The 21,793-nt window shown below is 43.9% G+C and overlaps 1 protein-coding gene across 8 annotated transcripts in view; it reads right to left on the minus strand.

Moving 5' to 3' along the window:
• LOC138261381 (V-set and immunoglobulin domain-containing protein 4-like) overlaps positions 1 to 21,793 on the minus strand; it is a 206,715-nt gene that overhangs the window by 130,867 nt on the left and 54,055 nt on the right. For 7 of the 8 annotated variants that reach the window (XM_069210314.1, XM_069210339.1, XM_069210294.1 and 4 more), the window contains one exon: positions 8,724 to 8,846. In XM_069210314.1, coding sequence (XP_069066415.1) covers positions 8,724 to 8,846 — 123 coding nt within the window. Of the gene's footprint in view, positions 1 to 5,335; positions 5,935 to 8,723; positions 8,847 to 21,793 lie in introns of those variants that run through there. The other variant, XM_069210305.1, reaches the window with a different exon arrangement.

Genomic DNA, 21,793 nt, shown 5'->3' on the forward strand with positions numbered 1-21,793 from the left:
AGGGAGAGGGCAGAGAGAGGAGGCTGGAGGAGGGGCGAGGCGGGGCCAGGCCGGGTCCGATGGGGCCTAGACGGGTCAGAGGACGAGTGCCAGGAAAGTAAAGCGGGGTGCTTGGGTCTAGGCTTTGATAACTTGTTAAAATACATTTCAAAAAATTGGAAACGGGTATTACAGCAGGGTGGGACGCATTAGGAAGAAACGAAGTGGGTCAGGAACAACGGAATGGAGGAGGAGGGGGACAGTAGTGGTTAAAAGGCGATTTGGCAGGGACGCTATTGTCTATTGTAGCAAGAAAAAATGAAACCCAAAGAATGACATGCACAGCCGTGGAGCGCTGGAACACAAATATAAGTACTGGCAAAGCCAATAGGTCAGGCTTTAAAGTGGAAAGCTCATGTAAACAGCATTTCTGCATGTGTTACCATAATAATGACACACCTATTGACTTTGCTAGCGGTTGTATGGTGTAAGGTGAGTGCTAGGAAGGGGGAGGAAAAAATCAGATAGCGAGAGTGAGAAAGGAGGGACGAGCAGAAGTGAGGGAGCGAGGAAGAAAGGGAGATATAATTAGAAAGGGGAGGAAGGGAGGGGTAGGGAGATAGAGGGAGGGAGATGTAGCAAGTGAGAAAAATAGAGGCAAAGGGAGAAGACTGAGAGGGCCAAAGAGAAAGATGGTGGACTACAATAGAGCGAGCGAGTAAGAGAAGGACAAAGAAAGTGAGACAATGAGAGGGAAGAGAAACTCAGAAAGAGGAAGAAAGAGTGGTGAATGGACACTTTCAGTGGGACACCTTTTAAATATTTTTCGATGTATCGTTAGATGCTGTGATTGGTTTGCGGTTTTTAGGAATTAATGACTGCCACGTGTGGCTCTGGATCCACCTCTCTGAACCAGTAACATGACTCGGTTAGTTAAATGCTCACAGCTGGCACCTCTGATGATAGGTATATTCTTTAAGACACCTTTAGGCCCGTATTTATATTTTTTTAGCGCCGCATTTGCGCCGCTTTTTGACGCAAAAACGGCGCAAAGTTACAAAATGCAATTGTATTTTGTAAGTTTGCGCCGATTGTGCGTCAAAAAACGACGCAAATGCAGCGCTAAAACAGTATAAATATGGGCCCTAGGGCCATATTTATACTTTTTGACGCAAAACTGCGCTAACGCAGTTTTGCGCCAAAAAAATTAGCGCCGGCTAACGCCATTCTGAAGCGCCATGCGGGCGCCGTATTTATTCAATGACGTTAGCCGGCGTTAGCCGCCGGCGCTGTCTGGTGTGCGTTAAAAAAAAAGACGTACACCAGGCAGCGCCGGCGTAGGGGGAAAATGGCGTATGGGCGTCCGCAAATGGTGCAAGTCAGGCTGAGGCAAAAAAATTCGCCACAACCCGATTTGCGCCATTTTTTTACGACGCCCATCCCCCATTGAAATGACTCCTGTCTTAGCAAAGACAGGAGTCATGCCCCCTTGCCCAATGGCCATGCCCAGGGGACTTCTGTCCCCTGGGCATGGTCATTGGGGATAGTGGCATGTAGGGGGGCACAAATCAGGCCCCCCTATGCCACAAAAAAAAATTAAAAAAATACTTACCTGGACTTACCTTAATGTCCCTGGGGTGGGTCCCTCCATCCTTGGGTGTCCTCCTGGGGTGGGCAAGGGTGGCAGGGGGTATCCCTGGGGGCAGTGGAGGGCACCTCTGGGCTCATTCTGAGCCCACAGGTCCCTTAACGCCTGCCCTGACCCAGGCGCTAAAATCCGGCGCTAATGCAGGATTTTTAGACCCGCCCACTCCCGGGCGTCATTTTTGCCCGGGAGTATAAATACGACGCATATGCATCGGAGTCATTTTTTAAGACGGGAACGCCTACCTTGCATATCATTAACGCAAGGAAGGTGTTCACGCAAAAAAATGGCGCTAACTCCATGAACTTTGGCGCTAGACGCGTCTAACGCCAAAGTATAAATATGGAGTTAGTTTTGCGTCGAATTTGCGTCGAAAAAAACGATGCAAATTCAGCGCAAACGGAGTATAAATATGCCCCTTAGGGCCATATTTATACTTTTTGACGCAAAACTGCGCTAACGCAGTTTTGCGCCAAAAATATTAGCGCCGGCTAACGCCATTCTGAAGCACCATGCGGGCGGCATATTTATTCAATGACGTTAGCCGGCGTTAGCCGCCGGCGCTGTGTGGTGTGCGTTAAAAAAAACGACGTACACCAGGCAGCGCCGGCGTAGGGGGAAAATGGCGTATGGGTGTCCACAAATATTGCAAGTCAGGCTGAGGCAAAAAAATCGCCACAACCCGATTTGCGCCATTTTTTTACGACGCCCATCCCCCATTGAAATGACTCCTGTCTTAGCAAAGACAGGAGTCATGCCCCCTTGCCCAATGGCCATGCCCAGGGGACTTCTGTCCCCTGGGAATGGCCATTGGGCATAGTGGCATGTAGGGGGGCACAAATCAGGCCCCCCATGCCACAAAAATAAAAATAAAAAATACTTACCTGGACTTACCTTAATGTCCCTGGGGTGGGTCCCTCCATCCTTGGGTGTCCTCCTGGGGTGGGCAAGGGTGGCAGGGGGTGTCCCTGGGGGCAGGGGAGGGCACCTCTGGGCTAATTCTGAGCCCACAGGTCCCTTAACGCCTGCCCTGATCCAGGCGCTAAAATCCGGCGCTAATGCGGGTTTTTTAGACCCGTCCACTCCCGGGCGTCATTTTTGCCCGGGAGTATAAATACGACGCATATGCATCGGAGTCATTTTTTAAGACGGGAACGCCTACCTTGCATATCATTAACGCAAGGAAGGTGTTCACGCAAAAAAATTACGCTAACTCCATGAACTTTGGCGCTAGACGCGTCTAACGGCAAAGTATAAATATGGAGTTAGTTTTGCGTCGAAAAAAACGACACAAATTCGGCGCAAACGGAGTATAAATATGCCCCTTAGTTTTTTAATCGATCCGAGTTTGAGTACCTTTATCATTGGTAATATTGCCTCCGCCTATTTACAGCATTTAACAAGCATTTGCAATGCAATGGGTCTTACGTTTGCTTGAGTTAGAACTATCAGCGCTATAAACTCCTAACCGGTCTTTTCTTGCCAAATAAACAGAAAATGAAAAGTAATACAATTTCACATAAGGGAGCAGATTTAAAGCGCACGCCGTGTGCGTGAAGGAGACTAATCAGAACAAGAACACCGGTCCAGTTTCACCTTTGCATAGTGCTAAAAAAAAGAAAAAAATGATTGTGCTGTGTAAATCTTTGAATTCACAAAGGAGCACTAGGATAAACAATAGAAGTAAACTGGTAGTCATGAAAAGCGCTCAATTACTGCCCAGCGAGATCGCGCTGTCTATGAAATAAAGAGAAAAAGTAGTCCAGAAACCATACGGAAAACTTGGTGCCTTGCATGTTTTCAGTAGTTGGCCGGTGGGCTAAACACCAGAAAAGGCACGAAATCTTGCAAATTTTAAAAGGCAAGCCCACGAACCAACGAAAGTGATGGGCGTGACATGGGTGTGGTCAAAACCCCTCAGAGAGATTACAACAGAGACAGAGTGCTGGCACACCGGACCCTAAAAACAGTGGTGGTGGTTGTGAAGGTGGGGGAAACCACACTTATATGTGAATTGTTTCTGCAAAGTGCATGTTTTTAACTGGTTATAAAGAGGCTACCATGTTACAACACATCGTATAACTTTCTGTTGCAGTTTGCTTCACTCAGAAAATACTTTCACCCACTGGTAAGCTTGCCTAAATGGTCTTCTCAAATATACACGTTTTATAATGAGAAGGAATCCTGCAACAGCTAACAATCATTGGAAAGGCCAGTAAGTCGCAACCATGATTCCTATTGGCTTTGTCAGTGCGTTTTAATGTTAGATAGCCACCAGGAATAGGCGCGCATCTGACTTGGCCATCACGCAATGGATTTGTAAGATGAAATAAAATGCATTCAAAGATGTCCAGCGTGGATCCGCATCCGAGGAGGCCATCTTCATTAGCATTTCTTTTGTTTTAAGCAAGGGCTGACCCACAGCACACTTTAAGTGTAGGTTATGTGTTGAAAGAAATAGGTCTTAGCAATAGACAGCTAAAGCTGTCTGTAGCGGAGACCTTAAAATGGTGCATTTCACCGATGCACGCAAAAGCGATCTTTGACCACCACTACCAGATTAGTACACCTATGTTGCCAGCTACCTTTGCAGGACAACACAATTTGGACTCACAACTTAAGGGGCATATTTATACTTTTTGATTCATAACTGCACTAACGCAGTTTTGCACCAAAATGTCTAGCACCGGCTTGTGCCATTCCTGAGCTCCAGCTGGGAGCAATATTTATGGAATGGCACAAGCCGGCGCAAAGGGTGGGCTACCGTTAAAAAAAAAAAGATGTTAGCCTGGTGGGAGTGGCAGTATGGGGGTTTTGCACCAAAAAATAACGTAGGCTGGTTAGAGGCAAGAAAAATGCCTCTAACCAGCCTGGCATCATTTTCTGATGCAAAACCATCCATACCACATGACTCCTGTCTTAGAAAAGACAGGAGCCATACCCACCACCCCAGTGGCCAGCACAGGGGACCAGGGTCCCCTGGCCATTGCATCCTGTGTCATTGTGGGGGCCCCAAGTTGGACCCCCAATGGCACTTTAATTTAAAAAAAATATATACTTACCTATAATAACCCTACTTACCTGGGATGGGGTCCCTCACCCTCCAGTGTCCATCTGGTGTGGGTGGGGATGTTCCTGGGGCTTGAGGAGGGCACCTGTCGATCCATTCCATGGTGATTAACCATGGAAATGGGTCCACAGGGCCCCTAATGCCTGGTCTGACCCGGGTGTTAAATAATGGTGGAAAGCAAGCTTTGCACCATTATTTAGCCCCTACTCCCAACCGTACATAATTTTAGCACAGGGGGATAAATATTGGGCTATGGGGCTAGCACCATTTTTTAGATGGGAACACCTACCTTGCATCTCATTGACGCAAGGTAGGTTCACACATCTAAAAAATGATGCAGACTCCAATATTTTGACATTAGATGTGTCTAATGTCAAAATATAAATATGAAGTTCGTTTTGCGCCAAATTTGTCTAAAAAAATGACACAAATTCGGCGCAAATGGAGTATGAATATGCCCCGAGTGTCTAGAGCGGTACTCTGAAGGACTCCAGACACAAGACAACTGAGACATTGACAACATTCTAACAGAACAGACTGCAGCGATGACTGGGACAGGCAGCAAACAGGACACAAAGCAAAAAAGACACAAGCAAGAAAGGAAAGCAAGCTGATACATATACTCAGCGATGCACTTTGACTTCCTAATCTAAATTGTTGCCTTTATTGAGGTGCACAGTTTGTTTTGTAATGTCCTTTGGTAAAACAAGGGGAACCAGCGATAGTAAATACAGAGTGCGCCCCATTTCGTTACAATTCACTTTGTATTGAGGAAGATGCCGGATGAATTTGTAATCCATGTCCTTTGGTGTAGCCATGACAACGGGAAGAGTCTGTCTCTCTTGACATTCCCTGAGGTCAGAGGTGCCCCATCAATGCCTTTGTCTTCCAGTCTTTTTTCTTGGTTGGTACTCATCTTTTGTTGAAAGCTAATATTCATAACACAGCCAGAGGCTCTGGAATCCGCCAATGGGAAGATGAGGAAGGGCCCCATTAACCTAGTGAGTAGTACTTCAATGTGGAAATGAGCCTTCAATGGGACAACCTTAAAATGTGTTAAACGTGTATGCAAACTATATTTTATAGTCACATTACAGAGCTGAAAACAAAATCCTGAGTAAAAACACTTAGTTACAAATAATACCTTCAGATGGCTGGAATTAAGCACATAAGTAAATGCATTCAACACAGAAGACACACATTGCCGTCACATGATAAAAACATAGAACAGGGAAGGCACCTTTAGGAGACAAAAAAAGAAAAAAAATCAGTGTATCAAAGCGTGTAAATATAAACACACATTCAATGCATACTTAGAAACATGCAATAAAAAAGGAAGGGCCAGATTTAATAGAAAATGACGATGTGCGGCGCTGCGCCAAATTTGGCATCGTCGTGCACAGTCATTTTTGAAATGCAGGGATGCGCCATATTTACTAGAATACGGGGCACCCCTGTGTTTCCCCCTGCGCCGGCGTTAAATTTGCTGCTGTGCGTCAACGCAGCCACACTTGCAACATAGTGCAAGGATGGCTGCATTGATGAGGTGATAACACCTTCCTGCACATAAAGAATTTTAAATGGCGCAAAATACGTGAGGTCCTGGACCTGTCCTGGGACCTGGAGGGACCCATTAAGTGTGCCCTCGTTGCCTGACTGACTCCTGCTCCTGTCACAGGTCTAGCACATGCAGAGGTGGTGGCAGAGGGCCATGGTGTGTTAATCCACAGTTGTACTCAGACCTTTTTTTATCTGTGTCGCACTAAACCGGATCATAGTCTAAATGTCCCTGGTGTATACTGTGTATGTTTGTACGTGTACATGCATGGCGTGTCTGAGTGATCCTTGGTTATGAAGGCCTGTGGGATCCATATTAGCTACCTAGGCCATGGCCTTGTGCTCAAATGGAGGTGACAGTAGAGGTGTATTGCTGGCATTCCTGAAGTCGGAGGGAGAAGACCTAGAGACTGAATTGGGAAAGGAGGAGGCAGGGTTCCTTTAGAAACTGTATTAGGTTTTTTACTGACAGAACTTGCTGTTTAGTCTTCTTGTAGTGCTGGCATCTGGTAGTCTGCAGTCTGTTGTTGGAGGTCAAAGGGTCCCAATAGATGAGTCCAGTCTTTGTTGTTCCCCTTTTCACTCTTCAATGTGGCTAATGACAGCCACACCTCACACCCCAAAGCTCATGCGTATTGGTGCCTCTTGTAGATGCCCAAGGCTGAATACCATCCTGCTCTGAGGAGCATCACTGTACAGAAAAGCTGTGTCTAGAGAGCAGCTTGAAGAGGACAATAGAACTAGTTCTGAAACTGCAGACAGTGGATCCATATCTCCTATCTGCATAAAAGTGGAAACCACTAATCCATTTGTTGTTTCAGTCCCAAGTCGTACATGGAGAAGCAAGGAAGGGTTCTGCAGAGTACTCAGGGGTGTGCTGTACAGCCTGGGCTGGTGTTTGCCTGAGAGCCAGCTTCTAAAAGGGGAGTGGATATAATTTAAGCCCACCCCTTGAGCTTATTACTTGTTTTGAAAACTGCATTGTGACCTGAGCTGCTGTGGCCATGCTGTAAAGGTTGTGGCATGTACTGAGCCACTGTGCCTGAATTATGAATCCAAAGAATGCCTGTAAATATTTGGAATGAAGAATGGGTAATCTATACTTGCCTGCATATACTTACCCTCACAATATTTTGGTAGGTGAGTTTTGCTCTACAATATTTTGCAGCATAATATTTTTCTACATTATATTCTGACATACAGACAAACATCATATTAACCACTGTCCTTTGTGTCGCCTTTAATTACAGATACATTGAATGAATAGATGAACGACGTCTTATAGTCGCGTTGGACATACACAATGAACTTATAGTTTTAGTAAGCTTACATTTTTAACTGCAATGCTTCAAGTGCACGTGTTCTACCTGTTGTACAAGCCTTAGTTGAACACTAAGGGCCTGATTACAACTTTGGAGGACGATGTTAATCCGTCCCAAATGTGACGGGTACCCTGCCCACCGTATTACAAGTTCCATAGGATATAATGGACACGTAATACGGCGGGTGGTATATCCGTCACATTTGGGACGGATTAACACCGTCCTCCAAAGTTGTAATCAGGCCCTTAGCCTAGTAAATACACTTCATCATTGAGATAAGCAGTACAAACACACATCTTTGTGTACTTCCCAGCCTGTTCTCATGCCCTTATGGCGCTCCAAAAACGTACATACAGCGAAGGCACAGCTTTCCAAATAAAATACTTTTTATTGGTAACATACGTAAACACACATAGAATGCTATTTTCGTACTGCAAATGTTCCCAGCACAAAGCTACAACACAAATCTCATATACAACACAAAACAATCTCACTGCCCCCATCAACTATTTGAAATTCACCAATCAACTGTTGATAACCAAATAATTGCGTTCACACAGAAATTAAAAACAGAAAATTTAAATAGAATAAACAACATCACAGGCCAAAAGATAGAAGTCACAGCGAATGACAAATCAGCATATGAGTTAGAGAGAAATACTCCTCTGGGCTGACTCCAAATATAAATGACACTTTAAGTAGCCAATTGATAACAGGGACTGACACAAAGCAACCTATAGCTAAAAGGAGCTGGTCCCCTCTTGTGCATTATGTTCAGGTCATGCCAAAAGGGCTGTAAACTGCTAACGCTGCCTATAGCCAGACTCAAAAAGCTAATGGAATAAACTAATATATCTGTTACTTGAGATGCTACTCCCTAGGATAACAATTATTTCGAGATATTTTGTTATATGTAATAATAAAAATGACGATGATGATGATATTAATAATGCAATAATAATAATTTTGTGTTTTCCCACATTTAGGAATACCCCGCTAGCTAGCGCACTAGATCCAAGCATTCAAGTAGGGTGACAGCACATATGTTTTAATTGCTTGTCTACCAATCCTTGAAGATTACTATTATTTCTGAACCTTAAAGAATGAGCACAAAATATGCAAAAGTGAATAAATCAGTCTTCCCACTCACCGGATGTTTTCCTTCTTCTTCTCTGGATGACTACAGCCACAATCAGGATGCAAAGGAATGCAAGGCTCAGGACAATTATCAGGATGATATAGGGGAGGGCCAGGCCGCTGCTAGCACTGGAGGCTAAATACAAACAAACATTAAACAGTAATCTTCACTGGAATACAGCAATGCATGGTTATTTTCGAGTGAGCTGTAACAGGTGTCACAGGTGTGTAAGAGCATCAGCTGCACAAACAAATCTTGAACAGAGGATCTTTTTCAGTCATTCTAATAACAGATATATTTTCTTCAAACATGTTCATAAAATGATTGCAGAGCCCTGCAGATACTGGTAATTGAAGAATAAAAGGTGTCCCTGATATATCTTTGCAACCCGGCTGTCATGCTGGTCACCCTTGCTCTAGGAGAGCAGTGGCTGCTCTAATGTAATTCTCTTATATTCTTTAAACTCAATGGATCAGGGTTCATTCATTAGTGTGAACATTAAGTAAAATTAGGCGGAGGGCAGGGCACTCGCAAGTAGTCATTGACCAGGATGGAGTCAGACGGAAAGCTGTGGGATCTACTCCAGTATGGTTACTAACTACTTTGGAGTGTCCTACTGTTTGTTCTCTTGGATTGTTTTCTTGAATAACAAGTGCAAGATTATCGCAGCACACTAATATCGTGGGCACATTTTCAAGGGACAGAAAGGTAAGTGTGCAGAGAGAGGTATAGATTTATTATTCTTAAGTTCACACAGCAGCAGCACGAATGCTCTTAAAAATCCCAAAACATCAGTCTATACGTAATGGAATTTCCTCATTACACTGGCTCCCTGTTGCCAAGAGAATTCAATTCAAGACCCTATGTTGTATGTATAGAGCATTACATAACCTTGGTCCTGAGATGCTTAGACCTTTAGCCACTTTTTATGCACCAAGTAGACAACTTAGATCCTCCTCTGCCATCCTAGCGAATGTTCCTTTAGTGAGGAAAGTGATATGGGGAGGAAGATCCTTGTCCCATCAAGGAGCGAAACTCTGGAACAGTCTGCCTATTAATATTCGAGCAAGCTCTCAGGAAATTCCATTCTGAAAAACCCTGAAAACATGGGTATTCAGAGCCTGAACTTAAGTGGTGTTGTGTATTTCTGCGATTTTGCCTGCAATATAAGCGCTACGAGGCCTTTGGGCAGTTTAAGCGCTATACAAGCAATCATAACATAACATAACATCTATGTACCTTGATGACATAAATATATTGTCAAGGTACAAAGATGTGTAATTGGGCATAGAAAATCTATAAATGCTTACCTTTCAATATTTGGTCCCTCAACATTAAAAAAAAATGCCATTGTAAATTGGACGTTTGAAATTTCAAGTGAAATTTACAAATTGTTTGCTAGATGCTGTGTTTTTCGTGATACTAATTAGGTGGAATTTACAAGAAGCTTACTTGTTGACAGCGGCGGCTCCTCCACTAAGGCGGCAGAGCGTTGCCCTAATGCATTCAGTAAAAGGAAAACTAAAAAGATAATAACTCTGTGTAATTATCATTTTATTTTTCCCGGGAGCCAGGTTAGGAAGCGGTGGGGCTGTGCTGGAGGGGTCAGATGAGGGCTGGAGGAGGGGGTATGTGCACCATAAATGTGCATGTCTATTTGGCTGGCCATGTTGGGCCGGTCAAACAGACATGCACACTTTGCATTTCTCCACCTGGCTGTATTGCATAGCCGGGAAGAGAAATTGCACAGGCCTTCACTTCCTGTGTGAGCGCGGAATCAACATGACGCTGCTGTCATGCTGGTGACAACAGCATCGTGATTGGCTGGGAGCTTGTGTGCTGCTGAGGAGAAGACGAGGATGGAGGAGAGACGAACGTATCTCATAAAGGAGCAGGTAAGTGTTTTTTTAATTGACTTATTGTTTTTAACCACCCCCCTGCCCCCGCCACCCCCGTTCAGTGGCAGCCGCCACTGCTTGTAGGACTTTTGGTGATAAGCTACATGATGTGAAGGCAGACCTATTGTTTCCAATATATTACATATACACCCAGAGTGCACTTTGGGTCAGCCACTTTCTCATGATTGAATGGCTTGTATTTTTATCTCACTTTACTGCTAATGATTTAAAGACTTTCCCTTGTTCTTGTGTTTGCCCCGCCTAAGAACTTTTCGGTCTCACAGTGTTCAGATTGGATGAGTTATATCCTTCGCCTGTTGATTTCGTGGGACTGTTTTATCATTCAGCACTCAACTGTGGTGCATTTGTTTCCTTCCCTCTCCAGTGAACCCGCAAGTGCTGGTGCCGTAGTGTGTTTACTTTATAAATCCTCCATGGCCGTGCTCAGAGGCCCTGCACCAAAGGCCAACTCTACTCCAAGTGCCTGACCCCACTCTCCATGCTCTTCCCTAGGAGCAGGGATCTGCTGTCACTGCAGAAGTGTGCCTAGTGGGGGCTGTTAAGGCACATGTGCCCCATAAATGCAGATGAATCCGCCCCATTAAATTTCTCCCACCCAGCAGGTGGCAAACAGCAGCTGCATCAAAAGGAGCGTCACAGCCCATGAAAAACTCACCATAACCTCTTCCACTGGCTTTTCTAATCTCTATACTCATTCTGGTGTTGTCCCACCAATTCAGGAGACTGTTGTGTGGTGCCCAACAGTGTTTTTTAACACATTGCCACGCTACGTCTCCCAGGGCCCAGCAACAGTGACACTGGGAAAAATGTATCTATATTTCAAGCATACCTGAGTTAGGGCTTTAGACTGAAAGGGTCTAGGGTGCTGGGTTGAAACCAGTAGTTTGGCTTATTAGAGTTGGCTTTGCCAATGCTTGTTTTTTAAACCCTGTCAATGAGGTTGTAACTGGAGTTCTTGTTTGTGAAGTGAGGTCTTGGGCTGCTTTTAGCTGTGTGCGCCTCCTTTTTTATTTTTTACACAACCTGTGTTTATTGATTTTCATGGATGAATGCATATTTTAATATAATTGTCACACAATACAGTTTACCACATTCATTTTCTTATCTAATAACGTTATACATATAATCAGTAATTGTATTAACCTCGACAATTTCTTATATTTGTCTCAGGTGTAGTCATGCACTTTACCTTAAGGCAAAGGAAATCTGTAATAAAAACCCCAAAACAAGTATATGGGTCGGAAGTGTCACATCCCTGTTTACATAGGGTACATTTGTGCATCAGATCGTTGGCGAGCCTGGGCATAACACACAGCTGATATTGTAAGGCAGGTTTTTGAATGTACTCTGATTGTCAAAGCATTTGAGTACAACATTTGCACAACATTTACTCTGCCCATGGGCCTATGTACGTTGGCTCATAGCCTGGTCTTTATTGGGGTTTTTAATGACTGGGCTTTTTATTGCCTTTGGGCAGGGCCACTGGAATTATACAGAAGAGAAGGACCAAGCTTGAGTTTGAAACTATTTTTTTGTTTAACATCTGCCGCCTTTGCAGCAGATGATAAATTATGTGTCAAGTGCATCAAAACCATAATTATGTGGAAAAAGTTGTGGTGGCAAAATCACATAACTCCAGTGGTCCTGGTTTTGGGAAACCTTAGTATGTGTGGGTGTCATATTCCTATTTTCATGCAGGGGTGTTTCTTCAAATGTGGCTAGTATTTCGCCCCACTGATTGGCTAAACGTTTCTTTCTAAGGCCACCATTTTATTTGCCGTGTACTGTGGCGGGTGTAGTCACAGTGTCCTGGCCTACCTTAGCTTCCCATAACCACATGCAGCTGGGTTTAGCTCAGTGGCGGGAGGCACAGCACAGTATTTTAGAGGGGGGCCAGAGATGGGATTTACCAGGGGCTCCCTCACATCCCACAAAAATCTTGCCTCCTGTGCTAGTAGTATCTGTCCCTGTGCCTGGGGAGAGCCGCAGCCAATCATGTGCAGGGCCACCTTTGATCTAAGGACTCATTCTATCTCAGAAGACAGGTAATTGATTAATAGGCAGATAAAACAAGAGAGATGCTTAGAAACCAGCTCAGGTTGTGAGAGTTAACGCTCACCAAAGATGGTGAATGCGAAACTGGATGTGAAAAGAGATGGATAAAGCATAGACATGTAGACAAGCCAGCAGCCATGTATAATTCTTTCTGGAAATGCCCAGCAATCCAGCAGCTCGAAGGATTCCTTGGTGATGATAGTATATCTAACTATATCTGTTGTATTTTATGTCTCTTTACTGGCATGGTGCTGGGCAGCTACAGAGTTAATTGCAGAGTGGTATTGTTGCCCCACAGCGTTTTATACAATGTGTGGCAGTAACACCTTCTCCCACAGCAAACAAAAGACCCATTGCTACCTGTCACCGATCATATGCTGAGTGACACACCTATTCCTTCATAAGGTGCTTTGCTGCCTACCTCATCTCCCTGCACTGCAGTTACTGATGTCTCTGTGGCATGCTTTCCCTCATAGGCTGTACTGATACCTAGAAGGGTCACATAATGAATGCATCTCATACACATTGAAGTTCACCACACTCCAAAGTCATCACAAGAAATGTTGTAATGCTTACTAGCTTTTGGGAAGTTCTCAGAAGAAGAGCCTACTCTGTGTTGTAATGTGTAAGGCAATTAGAATTGCTGCATGGACGACATCCCAAGCCAAGGCAAGACAATCTATCTATTTATGTAAAATCGGAAGCCTTCCTAGTGAGGCTAGCTGTCTTGTTTAGGACTTGGCTAGAGTCAGCCTTAGCTGTTTGTGTGCAAGACATACTGTTTCCAATACATTGCATATACTAAGAGTGGGCTTTGGTTCAGCCCCTTTCCCCCTTGGCTTCGTTCTGTCTGGCTTACTTGCTCCTGTTTTGGTGGCTTTCCTCCCAATTCCTGTGTTAGTCCCACCCTGTAGCAGTTTGGTCTCTGTGTTCTGATTGGATGAGGTATCCTCCCACTGCTTCCAGGCCTTGTTTTGCAGAGAGCGGGAGGGACTATTTTCTCACACTGTTTCCCTGCTCCCCCTCCCTCTACCCCCAGGTCTATCCCCCACTAAGATTCCTCTCCTCCCCAAACTCCCTAGTTTGTTTTTTTAGCAAGTTGTTTAGCTAGTCGGCCCCAAACATTTGACAAGGGACTGTAGTTTACCACAAGGTTCAAGAACCTGGACATTTCTGGATCAAAAAAGAAGAGTTTGGCTTGCTATATTTTTATTGTAGGCACATAATGCTTAAAGCAGTGGCTGTTAAGCACCTTATATTGCAAAAATAATGATAGTACATCTGTTGTAATCAATGATGGATGCTCACAGGTTGTAAAAGAGGTAGGTTTATTAGCTCAGTTGTAGGTTACAGATAAAGCCCCACCAGGAGCAGCATCCTGCCGCTCAGCCCTTCTCACTCCAGCTGTCCACTCATCCAAGCACAAACACTGTCAACATTCCAACCATACAGTGACCTCACTCACTGGCTGAGCAGCAGGGAACATTAAGGTAGTGGGGAGAATGCATAAAATAGAAAGAGGCCACAACACCTCTCCCCCCTTATGAAAACAAGGAAATATTCAACAGAACGGAAAACTGCAAAACACCCCCTTCAACCGTCCTCATAAATTGAGTACTATCCCATCGAGATAAACAGAACAGGTTAACAAACACTCTCTGCAATAAACAGAAAAGGTTAACAAACACTCTCTCTGCACAACTTCAATACTTCAATAGGATGTAGAATGGTAAAACACAGTTAATCAATACGTTCCACAAATTTACAATACAAGTGTACACAAAACACAAAGCTTCTCTGCTCACCCAACAGAGAAAACTAACTAATTGTTCCCCTCAACATCATGCACACTATACCAGGGCCAGCCTGTTGCCTTCCACAACTCAACACTCAACAGGACTGGAGTTTCTTCCACCTATACTGTATTAAACAGAACCAGGGTCTCACATACCCTCCACTGCATTGGTGTATGTGTAAACACGTACCCCCATCACCATTCACTTAAACAGAAACAGGGTTTCACCGACCCTCTACTGCATTGGAGTGTAATCACGTACTACCATCACCCTATACTCGAACAGGACCAGGTATTTACCTACCCTCTACTGCATTGGGATGTAACTACCTACTCCCTTAACATTGGGCTTAAAACACTGCCCCCACATCCTTAACTCCATAGGAAGGATTGACACATATCACTGGGGTGTACCCCCTTAACAATGGGTTTAACACACTGCCCCCATATCCTTAGCCCCAGAGGAAGGACTGACACATCACTGGGGTGTACCCCCCTTAACAATGGGCTTAACACACTGCCCCCACATCCTTAACCCCTTAGGAATGATGGTCAAAAACACAATTTCATATATGGAGCAAGATACTAATATCACAAAATTAAAATGTCACTCTGCATGTGACTCTAGCATTGAACCTCAAATTATACATTCCAAAATCAAGCATGGCTTTAAAACTTCAGGCCAATATACACATGCAAAATATTGTAAGCAAACTTTCATGTTAAAATAGCATTAGGGCGCACCTCCCATGTGTAACATACATGCCACGACTCAGCAACTTTAAAACATGTCAGTAACGGCATAACATTTTTCAATTCAATACAGCATTAAAAGTTAATTTCAGCAGCAGAAAGCATTGTCAGCATAAACATAACATTACTCAATTCAACCCAATACATCTTTAAAATCCATTATAGCAGTATTGAAAAATACACTCAAGTAATGTATGGTATTGAGTGAAATGCACATGACAGTAAATCTAAAGTTAAATTATTGTAAGGAAAATATTCAAATACTCCACACCGGTGAGTGTCTTCTCACCCGAATACATTGCCACTGTACAGTTTATTCCATTTAAATGCACGCACAGTTCTTTATCCTCATATGAAAAATTGGCACACATGTGCTCCACTGCACATGAGCTGTTCCCATGTGCCACGTAGGCATTGTAGTCTTCCTCTCAGAAAGCTTCCTGGAAACAGATCAGGTACCCAGTGATCTCTCTTGTAGAATGGGGGGCAGGGAGACTCAGCAATCCAGTCAACAGGTAGACTGTAACTGTTATTCACAATGTGTGCCCTTCAAGTGGCTTCTGCACAGGTTCACTGATCACTCTAAAGAAAGTGTTTAAATGCTGACACCAGTTGTTCCTCCATCTGACTTTCCACTAGGTTGCCAAATGTTCAGTGCCGTAACATTTTTAACTCTGTACACATGCAGTTCAGCAGACCATTTCTTCAATATGCCCAGTCCATACAAGCAGGTACAACAGATCTGGCTCCGTGCACAGCTGAGCAGCCCACCTTCACAATCTGCAGGCCACTCCCTGTTTGCTGCTCACCTAGTAGATTAAACAGCTTGCCTTGAAGTTAAACAGGTCCCTCACCCTCCAACTTCTGTTGAGTACAGGCTGTCTGGTAGAAAAGACACTGGTGGGGCTCACAGGGTGGAAACAGGTGTGTCTGCGAGGAAAAGGGAGGTGGGTTGTAGGTGTTTAGTCAGTTGATGGAAGGTCATTTGTTAGTTGATGTATGCTGGTCATTCGTTGTGCAGGGCTTTGTATGCGTGGGTCAGCATCTTGAACTGACATCTCTTCGGGATCGAGAGCCAGTGTAGCTCCTTGAGGTGTGGGGTGATGTGAGTTCGATTGGGGAGGTCAAGGATGAGTCTTGCAGCTGAGATTTGTATTGTCTGTAGTCTCTTCAGGATGTGTGCAGTGATTCCTACATAAAGAGTGTTACTGTAGTCCAGCCTGCTGGTGACGAGGGCTTGAGTGATGCTCCTTCTAGTGTAGATTGGGAGACACCTGAAGATCTTAAATAGTACATGTAGGGTGTGGAAGCCGGGGAACAAGACTTTGTTTATCTGTTTCTGCATAAATAACTGTGCTGTCCAAGATGATACCAAGGCTGCCAGCATGGTCGGGCAGGGAAAGGGCCAAGTTCAGCAGGCCACCTAGTGTCGTTCCATGGCAAGGTGTGGTTCCCAAAGATGAGGACTTACGTCTTGTCCGTTTTGAGCTTCAGACAGTTGCCCTTCATCCAGTCGGCGACATTCATCATACGTCTGTGGAAGTTGGTTCTGGTGGTGGAGGGGTCTTCTGACTGCGAAAGGATGAGCTGGTTTTTGTCAGCATAGGAGACACCCAGAAATTGGGAAAACTTGTACTGTTCTTCGAAAATAGGTGACAATTTTGGATAGGGCTAATGGCGTCATCAGAAAGCAGGGATGACTGTCCTGATGTTCAGGTGTACAGCAAGCAGGACTCCAGAGCATATGCGTGAGTAAATATGCATGAAGGATTCTCCGCAACTTCCTTTTCTGCTGCTGGTGTGAAACCCTTGTCAAGGTGAACCCACAACGTCACTAAATTAAGCTGAGCTCAACTCCCTGGTAGCAATGGCACGTAGCAGAAATGCTTAACTTAGAGTAATGTGTAAAGTATTTACATGACAAAAACAGTAATGAAGTTGAAAAACAAAACAATGAAAATCCCAAACAGAATTAGAAAAATAGAGCTTATTTGCAAGCCCAGTGTGTTACTGGTGCATCACTTTTTGTGACACATTGGTTGTGCATTGTGCATACCTATACCTACAAGGCCATGCAAACCACTTTGTGTGGCTTTTCATTGCCTTTTAGATATGGTGTAGGGCAATGCAGCGAAAGTTGTTGCCTTGTCTCACACTGCATCAGGGAGGTGTCCCATGGGCATTGCAGTGCGTTTCCCACGCAACACCCATGGGTTTTGGCGCCTTCCCAGATTTAAAAGGCATTGTAAATACAGGAATGCGTCAACATCTTATGCCTCTACTGGAGAAGTGCAACAAGGGAAAATATCATTATTTCTCCTCATTTTTAGGGGCGAGCCTGCGAGTGCATGCACTAGCGCATGCTTCTTGCACGCGACACACTCTTGTGATCAGCAAAAGGGCTTGAACCCACCTGTCACTCACGCTTTGTTGGTTTGCGTGCAACTCTTCTTTACAGCCTCGTAATTCGTCAAGGCATGTCTGGCATCATTTCCGTCCCTGTGTGTGGAGCAGGGATCAAGCACAAAATTATTTCAACTTAATTAGTGCCCGTCCACAGCACCCAACATGATTGAGGTACTATTTTGTTCTAATTTCTAGTGCCCTGCAAACAGAAGGCTTGTGACTTTGAAAAACGTGCCCAGCAAGACAAACACAATTTAATTTTTTTATTTTTTAAAGCTAACTATATTTTATTTTATTAAGTCGTCTTTTCTCAATTTCGACTTGTGTTTTTTTTTTTTTGGGCTCATGGGCGCTGTTGTCAAAAGATGACAATTAACTTGTTTGAAATATGCAAGACTATTACGCTTGTTTCTTCTTTCTATGTGTGCTTACTGTCCTGCCACTTACAGCATGTGTTTTTGCTAGCGGTAGGCAGTTCAAGCAGCTATTTGGAAAGATTCATCCGTGTGTTTTTTTTTGAGTGATCTAGTCACTCCTGGATCCTTCTTTTATGAGCTACATGCACTATTTAAGGGAGGGCATAGAACAGATGACCGGCTGGTGCACTAGGGGTACACCACAGGCAAGCCCATCTGAGCCTGTCCATGCCCGACCAGGAGTCAAGAATCCTGGTCCAACATCCTCAGGAAGGGTTTCATACTCGAGCGAACAGTTGCGTCTACTCTGTCCGACAATAGCACCTAGCTGCAGCACAAATGTATATCCCCTTGCAGGTACTCAGGAATGTCATCAGTGTAATTATAATCCCTTAGAGTCAGGGAGTCTGACGCCTCCCTCGGAGCGGATCGCCTGGAGAGAACAAGCAGGCAACTTATCGCCTCTTGAGTTTTAATTACCGCTCCCAAGTGCAGCATCACTCAGGTGTCTTTTTAATAGACTGTAAGCCTGACATAGTTTTCCTCCTGGAAGTTTGGATCCATGAGCATTCCATGCCTGATATTGCATTAGCCCTTACCACAGACTATTCCATAACCAGGCAGGATCGAATTGGGAAAAGGGTGGTGGATTAACCATCATTTTCAAGTCTTGTTTCTCCTGCCATATTACTAACCTTTCTACTTTAGATTGCGAATGTGCTTTCTTCTCCATAGGCATGACTAATCATTTTCCCCTTTCTGGTTCTCTAATGTACTGCTCTCCTGGCCCTACGAGTAGTTCGAGCTCAAGGCTGGCTGAGGCACTCAATCCTTATATTCTTAAATGTGTCAACTGTACTATACTTGGTGATTTCAATATTCATTTCGACAACACAAAGTGTAATAAAGCCTCCTCCATCATGGGTTATTTTAAAGCTTTGGGGGCTACAATTTTTACCTAGCAGACCTACCCACAAAGCATGATATCTTCTAATATTTAGAATAATTTACTAATATATCTGGTGTTTTTGTACAGTCACTGTTTCCTCCTAGCAATTATGCAATGCCAGTTTTAATCCAGTGGCCTCCTGTGATCCTCTCTAGATGCTGGGCTAAATTCAATCCTATAGACTTTTGCTTTCAAACTACAGTGCCTGAGCTAGAAGGGTCTATGGACTCCCGCACTAGCACGGTGGATCATGGATTCTATCCAATATTAGTACTCCCTTTGCAACCCAGCAGTAAAGTTAACACCCGCCTCCTCTCGCCCTATTGTTTATGGACACGGTCTTTGTCCTGAAGAAGGACTGCAAGTGATTGGAGCGCCTTCGGGGCAAACACTATTTAGTAGAATATAAACGAAAGCTGAAGAAGGCCACTAGAACCTGCCCTAGAGCCTGTAGATCCTCGTGTGCTGCTTATTACTCTAAATACATTTCTACAGCTAGCAACTCCCTCAGATTGTAAAATCTTAATTAGATCCCTCTAATAATGTCCCTCTCGCTCTCAAAAGGACTGCAGTGCATTGGTGAAATGTTTCTGCAACAAGGTAACGACTACTTATTCCAACTGAGAGACTGCAATTGGTGCCCCTAAAGAGCGACTGACTTTTTTTAGCCTATAGAGACCACAAATTATCTGACTTTAACAGGCACAAATTGTACCTCTGGATAAGCTACGCAGAGTGATCGCTGCACTCTCTTCGATCTTAACTGAGTTGCTGAATACTCCCTTAGCTTGTGGCAAGGTGCCTGGAGCATGGAAACAATTAATGGTACTACCACAATAAAAAAAAAACTAATTTGTAGGTATCTGACTGGGCCAACTATCACCCTACTTTCTATCTAACCAAGCACCCTGAGATGCATGTTAATGCTTTCCGCATTTCTGGAAACAGCGCTGCTAGCTGTCACTGAACATTTCAGGGAGAGTTGGACAGAGGAGGAACTGCAGCTCCAATTCTCCTGGATTTAAGTGCCAAAAAGTGGCTCTGTTTCACATTGAGTTCTCCTCAAGAGATTAACAGATGATGGGGTCCAAGGACTTGCTTTATGGAAGATTATCAATTTCAGGTCATTGCAAAACCTTACGAATCTTCAGTGTAAAAACGACCACATGGCTATCTCATGGAGTTTACCAAGGCTCCTCTTTGTGCCCAACACTCATATGTTTGCCCTTTTGCAGATAGAGTGGAAAATCACAGCTTCTTTCTCTACTCCGATGCGGATGATGCACAATTTATGATATTGCATTCCACGATAGCACCACACCCAATATGGTTCACAGTCTTGAGGAAGTGGCAAACTGTATGCGGCTCAATACCTGAAATTAAATGGAAGCAAGGCGGAAGTGCTAATCCTGGTTTATCAGCCCCAGTTGTTGGCCACAGGCAAGCGATTAAGGATATGAGTTTTAGGCTGGATGATTGAGTGACCATGGATGAGCAAATGACCAAGGTAGCGGCATGCTGTTTCGGCTTCCTCAGATGTTAAAGAGAGATTCTATGGTTCTTATCTTTGGATACCCAAAAAACTATTATGCAGGCCTCCAGACTGGATTATGGCAATGTGTTATATCTGGGAACTACTAATTCCTGCTTAAAGCAGCTACAGACTGTTCAGAATGCGGCAGCTCTTCTGCTACGCCATATTCCCTATAGCACTTCAGTCTCAATATCTTCCCCTACCGCACTGGCTTCCAATAGCAAAATGCATGAAACATAAGGCATTATGCTATCTGTATAAGCCATGTATTATGCTGGTCCTTTATGTATACAATTGTTGATCAGTCCCTATATCCTTAATTGGGTACCTATAATCTGGCCATTATTCCAAAAAGTGAGACTGGCAAGGCTGGCAGGGTGGTCCCTTGCCTTTTTGGGGACAAAGTTATGGAACTCCCTGCCACTCAATTTTCATCTATGCAACTCTTCAGATGTTCAGGAAGATGCTCAAAACCTAGGCTCTTCTAGATTTAAATTCTGCTCTATTCTATTTTTCTCTCAGCTAGTGCTAGGAAACTACGCTGGGGTGGACATGGGATTTATAAATCTGAATATAATTAAATTGTTGCCTTCATTCTGTTTTCCTTTTTTTCCCTCTTTCTTTGATTTTTGCCTTCTTTCTTCTTTCTTTTCCCATTCTTTTTTCCTTCTTTCCTTCTTTCTGCCTCTTTTCATCTCTTTCCTTCTATTTATGTCTTTCTTTCTCTTTCCTTCTCGTTCCTTTTCTTCCTTTCTTTCTTTCCCTTCGCTGTTTTCCTTTTCTTACTTCCCCTTTCTTTCTTTTCTCCTTCTTTCCTTCCTTCTCTCCACTTCTATTTCTTTCCTACTCTTTCCTTCTATTTCTTTCTATCTTTTCTCCTCTTTTCTCTTCTTTCCTACCCTTTTTTCTCTCTTTCTAATTCCTTCCTTGGTGCACTTCTCTTGCCTTTTTTCTTGCTTACCTGCTTTCGTTCTTACATTATTTCTTTCTTGCCTTTTTTTTTCTTAAAAGCAAGAGGCACAGCCAATGACATACTGGTTCACTTTGTTAGGTCTTTGTTAGCTAAGACCTTTCGATTTTACTAAAATTTAATGTATTACAATGTTACAATGACCTATAGGGGTTTTTAGCTAGACCTCATCTATTAGTGTATGGTTGGTGTCCTTCACATTTTTCTTCCACCTACTCTAACAGGCATCAATGTGCAATGTATCAGCTCACTTCAGGCATTGGCTGACTTCACTTACGAGTTATG

Source organism: Pleurodeles waltl, chromosome 2_1 (genome assembly GCF_031143425.1).
Source record: "Pleurodeles waltl isolate 20211129_DDA chromosome 2_1, aPleWal1.hap1.20221129, whole genome shotgun sequence".
Taxonomy (NCBI): Eukaryota; Metazoa; Chordata; class Amphibia; order Caudata; family Salamandridae; genus Pleurodeles; species Pleurodeles waltl.